The 10,754-nt window shown below is 43.4% G+C and overlaps 1 protein-coding gene across 2 annotated transcripts; it reads left to right on the forward strand.

Moving 5' to 3' along the window:
* The first annotated feature begins 3,625 nt into the window (after positions 1–3,625).
* On the forward strand, positions 3,626–9,342 carry cdk2 (cyclin dependent kinase 2). 2 transcript variants are annotated; one of them, XR_013965964.1, is made up of 8 exons: positions 3,626–4,076; positions 5,324–5,401; positions 5,517–5,637; positions 6,262–6,432; positions 6,714–6,815; positions 7,241–7,444; positions 8,324–9,025; positions 9,084–9,342. XR_013965964.1 is itself a non-coding variant. In XM_080791998.1 (7 exons), the coding sequence occupies exons 1-7, from the start codon at positions 3,961–3,963 to the stop codon at positions 8,426–8,428; spliced, it is 897 nt and encodes a 298-aa protein (XP_080648124.1). In that variant the 5' UTR covers positions 3,626–3,960; the 3' UTR covers positions 8,429–9,342. The 2 variants fall into 2 exon arrangements, 1 of the variants encoding a protein (XP_080648124.1); XM_080791998.1 differs by having other exon boundaries at positions 8,324–9,342.
* The last annotated feature ends 1,412 nt before the right edge of the window (positions 9,343–10,754 follow it).

A 10,754-nucleotide genomic window follows, 5' to 3' on the forward strand; every position in this document is an offset into this window, starting at 1 on the left:
CAGCCCTCCTATGAGACACAGACTGGTTTCTGAACCGCCCACAGCCCTCCTATGAGACACAGACTGGTTTCTTGACTGCCCACAGCCCTCCTATGAGACACAGACTGGTTTCTGAACTGCCCACAGCCCTCCTATGAGACACAGACTGGTTTCTTGACTGCCCACAGCCCTCCTATGAGACACAGACTGGTTTCTTGACTGCCCACAGCCCTCCTATGAGACACAGACTGGTTTCTGAACCGCCCACAGCCCTCCTATGAGACACAGACTGAGTAGATTTTATTTGCTATTTTATCATGATTATTAGTGAGGACCTATTATATGAAGATAAGTTGAAAAGTGGTGAAGTGGTTCTTTAACTAAAACAAAACGTTCAACTCTAAGGGGGGTCCCTCCCTCCTCCTCCTACCCCTCCACCCCCACCCCCCCCTCCCTCCTCTGCCTGCCCCCACCCCGGCACCAACAATTTAACAATTTAATCTACAATCCAGTAGTTTTTTACCTCGTGCTGTTCAGATATCTCCCTGAATGGAACCAGAGTTCATGTGTCTTTATTGAAGCTTCCTGCATTAAGAGCTGGTTAAATATTGCTGTTGTTCCACAGTCTGATATATTTCAGAGTGTTATGCTGTTGTTAACATGCCCACACAATCTGTTTAGCACTTATATAACCTCTACAAACTCTTATTAGGCTACAAAACAAATTACAAATGTGTAGTAAGTACAAAACAAAAATATATAGTTTGAGAAACACTGTCTACCGCCTGGCGCCTTCTATCAACATTACCCCAGCATTGAGCTTTTAGATCAGCTGTTTTCAGGGAGCATGCGCGACACCGGCACGGCCTGACGTTTATGATCACGTGACCCTTGCACCGTTATGGGTGCGTTCGTTTCGTATCGGTTTGAGTCACCCCGCCCCGCCCCCCAGTGTTGCCCTATGGCAGTGGTTCTCAAAGTGTGGTCCGGGGACCCCCAGGGGAACCAAATGGACCCTTATGGGTCTGTAACTCTGAGAATGTACACACATTGAACCAATTTGATTCCATTTGTACACTCTCAGAGTTAAATTATCATTGATTTAACAATATAATTGAGGTCTCAGATATTATAAATGCCATTAAATGGTGGTCCGTAGACTAATTCATGTCAAACTGGGGGTCCTTGAAGTTAAACAGGTTGAGAATCACTGCTAGAGCCGTAAAGATCTTTTCTTATGGGGGTCTTTCATTGATTGATTGAAGCATTTATTAATAGTTTGCAGAATTACAGTACTCAAATTAACATTGATTTTACCATTAAATGGGCGTCCGTAGACTAATTCATGTCAAACTGGGGGTCCTTGAAATTAAATGGGTTGAGAATTACATCTTCTCTCATGGGGGTCCCTGGCATATCTTTTCTAACGGGGGTCCGCGGGGCTAATTATACATTTTCGGGGTCCTTGACATGAATAAGAGACTCGCTGTAAGCACTGGACCAGGGCTAGGAACCTGCTGAGCTGCTCTGTGATGCAGAATGCACTGAAAAGTGGGTAATAGCGCCTTCTGGTGGTTGAATTATACTGACAGAGGTAGAACTATACTTCTTCCGTACAACAGTGTTTTACAACAATGTTGTCAAAGGCGCGAGCTCTTACACCAACTTCCGTTGAAGGGTTTACAAAATAAAAGCTATAGCTACGCGTCAAGTTAATTCGTCAAAAGTCCGCCGTGTTTCCGCTTTTCCCTTCAAAAGAAAAGCATTGGCCGGAAACAGCCGAACTACGCACTCTCTTTGCTACGCAGCTCGGCTGTTGTCGTACGAGCGGAACTGAGCATGCGCAGTGGTCGTTAGCTTTAGCTATCTTTGGCTTTATGCTATTTTCATGGATATTATAATATTAATACGTGTTTAAGTGTTTTATTGTTGTTCTAAAAAATAGAAGATTATTTAACACAAACTGTCGATTCAAATAAAGAAAGTTTAACAACAAATAAAGTCTCGTTTTTATGCCATGAAGATACACAGCTAGCTGGTTAGCTAACGAGACTAGCTAGCGGCTAGCGGCCAGAGTAATCTAGTAAGGGTAGTAGGGTACCTTCCGGCGATAGTTCCAAACATTGCTCCTATGGCTGGAATACATTGAGATAGAATGAGCACTTCTGCATTCCATTGTTACAATGAGAGTCAACGGGAGTGTCGTTACTCTCTTAGTAGATTACTCTGCTAGCTGCTAACTGGCTGTGACTCGGCACTGCGGCTGCGCAGTCGTCGAAAACAGCCGAAATACGAACCCTAAACATCGGCTGTTTTCGACGCGCGACACCGTCGTACGGATGAAACACACGCTGCCGCATCCTGCGGTTGTCTGTTGTCACCACCAGGTGGCAGAAAAGCCTACATTCTGCCTGTATCTGCTGTGTTGTGGCGTATGCTATTATGTTTAGAATGCATCTTCTAAACCAGTGGTTCCCACACTTTTTCATGTCAAGGACCCCCAAATGGACACAAATTAACCTGCGGACCCCCATTTGAAAACATATGCCAGGGACCCCCATGAGAGAAGAATTTTATGGCTCTATAGCAGGGATTCTCAACCTGTTTAATTTCAAGGACCCACAGTTTGACATGCATTAGTCTACAGACCCCCATTTAATGATATTTCTATCTCTGGGACCCCGATTTACATTGTAAAATCAATGTTACAAATGGTGGAGTATACAAATGGAACCAAATCGACCTGGAACTCCCTCAAGGACCCCTGGGGGTCCCCGGACCCCACTTCGCGAACTACTGTTTTAGGAACCATTATGGAACATGTATAATGTAACCTCAAATGGCCAGTTGTAAACCTAACTAATACTAACCTAGTTAACCAAAATGTACTCAAATGGCCAGTTATAAACCTAACTAATACTAACCTATTTAACCTAAATGTAACCTCAAATGGCCAGTCGTAAACCTAAATAATACTAACCTAGTTAACATAAATATACTCAACTGGCCAGACAGTTCACACTAAAAGATGTGTCTTTTTATAGGTTAAATATAATATTCTTAAAGAATTCACCTCAAATTGTTTAAATGAAGGATTAATGGGTTTAAATTTAAGTATTTATTATCAGTACATTTCAAGCACAACTGTGAGTGGACGACAACATAAAGCATTACACTTATTTACAAGAGGGTCCACCATTTTCTGCATTTTTTCAAATGGGGATCCCATGGGGTCCCCGCCTTAGAGTATACTCTAAGCGGGTCCGCGGGGCTATTTCGTGACAATTTGGGGGTCCTTGACATGAGAAAGTTTGAGAACCACTGCCCTGTGGTGTTGCCAGGTCTGCTCGTTGTAAGCGACGTTGGTTGGGCTTGTTTTTATGTACAGAAGACTGAGGCTGCAAACATTGGTCTAAATGTAGTTATCTGTGGTTTGTTTCCTAAAGTAAAGTGTGTTTATAAACCAGCAAACCAGCAATTCTCAAACATTTTCATGTCAAGGACCTCCACATTAATATATATTTTTTTCCACGGCTTGTTTTTATAACCTAGATTGCTTAATTAATCAGAGAATGTGGCAACATTGCCCCGCCCGCCCGGTGTGTGGTGAGACGCAAAACCCAGCGCTCCCTGGTGTAACGCGGGAACAGGGCGCGGGGAGACGGAGGAGGTTGAGTTTGTTATGAGATTTATTTATTTATTCATCTTCTAACCTTCTGTTCACACACTTTATTTATATGTCCGTTAGCCCTGGAAACAGGTCTCTGTGGATGTAGCAGCTAATGTGGCTAACAGTTAGCACGGTCGGGCTTAAACAACCTCAAAAGTGTGTGCCTTAAAACTAAAAGTTTACTTCATAGTTTGTTGGTTGTTGCCGCTAACCTAGCCTAGCCTGTTAGCCACAGCTAACTGTCTGCTTCAAGAGCAACACAAAGGAAGAACCTGGGTCAGAATCCTCCATCCTAGCAGACAGACAGAAACATGGAGGCCTTCCAGAAGGTGGAGAAGATCGGAGAAGGAACTTACGGAGTTGTTTATAAAGCTAAGAACAAAGTGACCGGAGAGACTGTGGCTCTGAAGAAGATCAGACTGGACACGTAAGAGGAGTTGTTGTTGTTGACATTAATGTGTTCATGTTGTTGAGTCTGAGAGGCACGACTCACTGTCTGTTTGTTTTCTAATGGGATGACACACAGACACAACAATGACCTATACTAGCAGCTAGTAGGTCATTGTTGTGTCTGTGTGTGTGTGTGTGTGTGTGTGTGTGTGTGAAAATTGATTTGATGTAGTGAGTAGTAGCTAGTAACTAGCTAGTAACTAGCTACTACTCACTACATCAAATCAAAACAACGTTGTGTGACTAAAAAAATCAGCGCAAAGTTCCGCAAACTAAAGGTTAGCCCATTCAAGGAACCCTAGCTCTGGTCCATAGCCCTAATTCTCAAGGCAGAATTAAGTAATTAACCATCAGGGCTTAGGGCTATGGATCAGAGCTATATGGGTCCCTCAGAGCCCTTTCGCGACCAGCTCGGTTACATTTTCTGTATTTGGACGACATTGACATTAACTATGTTTTGATGCAAATGTAAAAAAAATACATCCAAAAACATCTATGATAGTCTTCATCCAAAACTATACATTAATGTAGCTCTGATCCATAGCATTCTACTCAACTTACATGGATAGTACTTAGTTGATACATTGTTACCCATGCAGCTGATAAAACAGTTATTAATACTAGTTGATACATTGTTACCCATTCAGCTGATAAACTGTTATTATTAATACATGCAGCTGATAAACTGCTTTGTTAGCATACCCTAGCAAAATGCTATTTTATATAAAGAATAAGCTAAAAATATAGTACATCATAGTACAATCTGTTCCCCCTCTCCACTGTGCTCTGTTTGTCTTGCATTTAGCTTCAACTTAGATTTGGTTTCCATATTTAAGCATTATATAAAATGTAAATGCTTCTTGTCGGATGTTAAAACATGATTAGCACTAGCGTCTTATATGCAATCTAGAGATAACATGTTATGTAGACTAGACTGATGACTAAATGACTAAATGACTAGATTATAATTGTATGATTGATGCTCTTCATGCAGGGAAACAGAAGGCGTTCTAATAATGACTGAAGGTGTTCTAATAATGAGTGATGCTCTTCATGGAGGTGTTCTAATAATGAGTGATGCTCTTCATGGAGGTGTTCTAATAATGAGTGATGCTCTTCATGGAGGTGTTCTAATAATGAGTGATGCTCTTCATGGAGGTGTTCTAATAATGAGTGATGCTCTTCATGGAGGTGTTCTAATAATGAGTAATGCTCTTCCTGCAGGGAAACGGAAGGTGTTCCGAGCACGGCCATCCGAGAGATCTCCCTCCTGAAAGAACTGAGTCACCCAAACATCGTCAAGTAAGTTCTGGAGTTTACTTAACGCATAAACGCCTGCTTAATGCGACACTGTCACATGTTCTGTCATCTGTCAGTTCACAGTGTGTGTGTGTGTGTGTGTGTGTGTTTTCTCCAGGCTCCGTGACGTCATCCACACAGAAAACAAGCTCTACCTTGTGTTTGAGTTCCTTCACCAGGACCTGAAGAAGTTCATGGACTCCTCGTCGGTGTCTGGCATCCCTCTACCGCTGGTGAAGGTAAGCATATTAAGGTTTTTTTACGGTATTTACGGTTTCATATAATCTTTATGGTTTCGTCGGCTAAACCGGCCAAACCGTTTCACCTGACATGAGCGTTGGGTGGCCGTGATTATTGTTTAGGGAAGCAGTAGAGAATGATTATTGTTTATGGAAGCAGTAGAGAATGGCAGCATCAAATAACACTAGTTTTCATGATCCACCTGTCCGATTTATCTGTCCGTCTGTGTGTGTCTCTGTCAGCCATATGAACTAGTCTGTGTGTGTGTGTGTCCGGCCCACTCTCTGTCAGCCATATGAACTAGTCTGTGTGTGTGTGTCCGGCCCACTCTCTGTCAGCCATATGAACTAGTCTGTGTGTGTGTGTGTCCGGCCCACTCTCTGTCAGCCATATGAACTAAAGTCAGTGGATGATGCTGAAATAATGTGTTGTGAGAGAACGGCTGCCTGTGTGAGTTAATTACACCTGGTCATGCTTGCGGAGCGCGTGCAGAAAATAGCCGATCTACAAGCTTACAGCGCGTCGTCGCGCATTGCAGGGAATGATGGCCTAATCTCTGTGTGATATACAGTGTGTACATACTGTACATACGCTGTTAACCCGTTCCTGTCTGTGCTCCACAGAGCTACCTGTTCCAGCTGCTCCAAGGCCTGGCGTTCTGCCACTCCCACAGAGTCCTCCATCGGGACCTGAAGCCCCAGAACCTCCTCATCAACGCCCAGGGGGAGATCAAGCTGGCAGACTTTGGCCTGGCGAGAGCCTTCGGTGTTCCTGTCCGCACGTACACGCACGAGGTGAGTTCTCTGTCCGCACGAACACCCACTGTCCGCACGTACACGCACAAGGTGAGCTGTCCGCACGTACATGCACGAGGTGAGCTGTCTGCACGAACACCCATGAGGTGAGCTGTCTGCACGAACACCCATGAGGTGAGCTGTACAGGTGTAACACTAGTCCTATTCATACTCCAGGTTTAGGTGATAAGGTGACCACCAAACTACATGACGTATATATTTCTCATATGTTTGAAAAGTCATGAACTCCTAACTCCTGCTGCTGTTGGTGTGTTTTTAAGGTGGTAACGCTGTGGTACAGAGCTCCAGAGATCCTCCTGGGCTGTAAGTACTACTCCACAGCCGTCGACATCTGGAGTCTAGGATGCATCTTCGCAGAGATGGTAAACTATATTCTTTTCGACTTTAAGGACGAGGATGATTCTAAAAAAATGTCTTCTAAAGTTTTCTTAAAAAAACGATTCTATGTCAGTCGGTTCTCAACCTTTTTCATGTCAAGGACCCCCAGAATTATCTGTATTTGGCTCCCGAAAATATGTTCTTCCAGGAGCCTCCCAGAAGCAAAGATTAGAGTTAAAAAAACGTTCGCTCTGACGGAATATATATTCAAAGATTTTCAAAAATAGCAGACCTACAAGCTCGTAGCGTGGCACTCGGTGCCACGCTATGAGCTTGTAGATCTGCTATTTTTCAATAGCTAAAGTATAGCAATGCTTAAAACGCCAAAAGGGGTTCCCGTTTTGAAATGGGTTAAAAACGCAACTGTAACTGAGAAATGTCATAGTTACCGAGCTCCTCCGCTCACCAGATCACCAGGAGGGCCTTGTTCCCCGGGGACTCGGAGATCGACCAGCTGTTCCGGATCTTCCGGACTCTGGGAACGCCGGACGAGACCGTGTGGCCCGGGGTGACCTCCATGCCCGACTACAAGCCCTCCTTCCCCAAGTGGGCGCGGCAGGACCTGACCAAGGTGGTGCCGCTGCTCGACGAAGACGGACGAGAGCTGATCGCCGTGAGTAGATCGTTTTGTTTTTTTATTTTTATCTTAAATTTGTAGCCATTAATTAAGACCCGAGGCAGATTCTACAGATTCATACTCCTATTTTAGCGGTAAAATAGGAGTATGAATCTCGGCCCTTAATGTCTCGTGACGTACCGCCACATTGATATATGTGTGAGAGGGAGGATGACTGATTGAAGCAGTCACACCTGGCCTGAGTCAAACTAGAACTGGACTCAGAGCTGGGTGTGGCTGCGCACCTGTTGTGCATCATGGACTTGATCAAGGTTAAAGCAGTCACCTCCACAAACACTCAGGAGAGGCGATCTCTCCACTGTCCGGACAGAGGCTCTCCTTTGAGTGTTTGTGGAGGTGACTGCTTTAACCTTGATCAAGTCCATGATGCACAACAGGTGCGCAGCCACACCCAGCTCTGAGTCCAGTTCTAGTTTTGACTCAGGCCAGGTGTGACTGCTTCAATCAGTCCACCCTCCCTCTCACAATATGTATTTGGCCGCGGACTCCCATCGGGAAAATGTTTAGTGCCAAGGGAAGAAGAGAAGATTTTTAAATGAAAACATTTTTCAAACACTCAAAACTATCAGATGTACAAGCTCAAAACTACGACGTTCAGTCACATGACTTTATTTACTTGGTTACCACTAATCATGTCGTTCATCTAAACACATTCTAGCTGAAAATGAATTCACCGTCAGACGAACATTAAAAGTCCCCAAAATAGTCTCTTATTTATTGCTGTTCTCCCTGAACTAAGTCTATGAATGATTATTATATATTATATATTATATTTATTGCGGTTCTCCCTGAACTAAGTCTATGAATGATTGTATTTCCATCTTGTAATTATTTCCGTTGTCGTTTCTCTTCCAGCAAATGCTGACCTACGACCCCAACAAGAGGTTATCTGCCAAAAACGCCCTGGTTCACCGCTTCTTCCGTGATGTCACCATGCCCGTACCCCACCTGAGGCTCTGATTGGTCACCGCCATGCCCGTACCCCACCTGAGGCTCTGATTGGTCAGGGTTTTCTTGGGAGTAACGTCTCTAATAATAAGGACCTGTGTGACTTCGCTTCATTCCAGTTGTGGTTAGCCGAGGGGGAACGTTCCCAGAATGTCACTAATGGTGCCTTTAAAAAAACACATCATTCCCATCAAAAGGTTCTACCAGCAATTTAAGATAATAAGGTGTTAAAAGTTCTGTGTGATGTTGTGCCTGTTCCCGGTGCCGCCTAACTGGAAATGTGTAAAACGTTATAATCTGTATAAACTCTACGACACACAACAGCGGCCATGTCGGAAAGAAGCCGCTTGTTTACCAATGAGTCTACTGAAGGTGCTGGTCCGTTTAAGCCCCGTTTTACACTTCAATAACTTTGGTTCTAGAACCACCAGTGTTGTGCCTGGTCTGGAACCCGATGTGAGACCCTCTGGTGTAGAACAACCTGTACGGGATCAGCACCCTGACTCTTGTCGGACCAGAATGGAACGGAACCTCCGCTAGTATCATTGGTAACGTCTATGAAAGAGAGAGTCTGTTCTGTGTTCATACTGTCTGTGCATAGTCTGTTCTGTGTTCATACTGTCTGTGCATAGAGTCTGTTCTGTGTTCATACTGTCTGTGCATAGAGTCTGTTCTGTGTTCATACTGTCTGTGCATAGAGTCTGTTCTGTGTTCATACTGTCTGTGCATAGAGAGAGAAAGTCTGTTCTGTGTTGATTTAAAGGAATAACTCTGTTTTGACTGAATGAAGGCTTCACAACCCTTTTGTTGAGGTTTCTATTATAACCAGAAATCACCCCCTGAAAAGATAAAACTCATTTCAAAAGCAAATGTAGAACTAGAAGCTCTCAAATCATCATTGTGATGCAGTGTTTTGGGGGGGGGGGGGTGGGGTGGAGGGGGAACGGTGTTAGAACAACGCTTATCTGGTTCTTGGTGAGAAACTCGGAACGTATAAACCAAACCTTTTCTTTTATTTGAGCGGAGTTGAGTTTAGCGGTCTTGTCGCCACCTTCCAATAAATAACCAGAGAGTTGTTCATGGTTATAAACATGCTGCCTCTCCCAGTACGATGTAAGATAGTCATTTTCTCCTTTAGTTTATAGCAGACTTCTAGTTCTAAATTCAACCCCCCCCCCCCCCTAAATTATTATTTGATTTATTTTGTAATACTGTACGTTATAGACTATAAGTTTTGTTTTAATGCAGATTTTATAGGAACGTTTTTCACATCTAGATTTTAAAGCCAAAAGTTGTTAAAAGTAATTTTTTGTATGTTTATTTACACAAAAGAATAAAAACTTGTTCAAGTCCTTGTTCGATTCTCCATACGCTTGTTCATGTGTAATACCAAAGATGGCCAGTAAGGGGCAATGTTCTGCAGTTGGGGGAAATTGGGCATCCTGAATGGCGCAAATCCTGTGTTTTAATTAGTGGTGGAAGTAACAGACTTACTTTTACTCCACTACCATTATTTGAAAACTTTAATTATTACTAGTTTACCTTTGATTATTACAAAACATACATGAATCACTTCAGCCCTATATACATAAAATACATACTTTACTTCCTATAGGTCGTCTAAGACAATTAGATAAACCCAAGGCAAATATTTGTGGCCTAAGGCTAAGCTATAGGCTACAAATACATTTGCCTTTTTTGGGGGGGAGGGTGGGGGGGTATAGGTGATTAGGCCCGCTTCACAGCGCTTCACAAACAATACTGGTTATCAAGTGGCTACGGCAGGTTTTAGCCCAATCACCCAATGAGTGTTTTTGTGCAAAACTAATGCTTGGAATGGATTCAATCATGTCACAATGTTGTCACATCATGCTACTGAAAGCATGATGACATCTCCCACTCCACAGAGGCTTAATTACCCCCTTTCTGAAACCAGCTCCTCGCCACTCGCCCTACACACTTGCCCTCGATATGCGCGATAACGCGAGGCTGCGCCATATTATGGCTAACTAATAGGCCAGTGTGCTCCGGTGCGGTATTTCCGAACGCGTCCAAAGTGACGTCCGAAACCAAGCAGCCTTGAGTGGAAGTGGCTTATAATAAAGCCCTCAAGGAAACCGCGACCTACAAATCTAAGTACCACCACAAATAAATGCTAAATAAACTCCTCCTAAAACAATCTTCATCTGATGCAGAATAGACAACGCTCCAACTGATGTTCACAAGGGCTTTTTTAAATTTAACCTACCGTGAAAAAACTATAAATTAAACCACACAAACAAAACAACTTTTAACACAATGATTTATAAACACCATGGATGTATATGACATGTCATTT

Source organism: Protomyctophum bolini (genome assembly GCF_963924005.1).
Source record: "Protomyctophum bolini genome assembly, chromosome: 20".
NCBI classification, from domain to species: Eukaryota; Metazoa; Chordata; class Actinopteri; order Myctophiformes; family Myctophidae; genus Protomyctophum; species Protomyctophum bolini.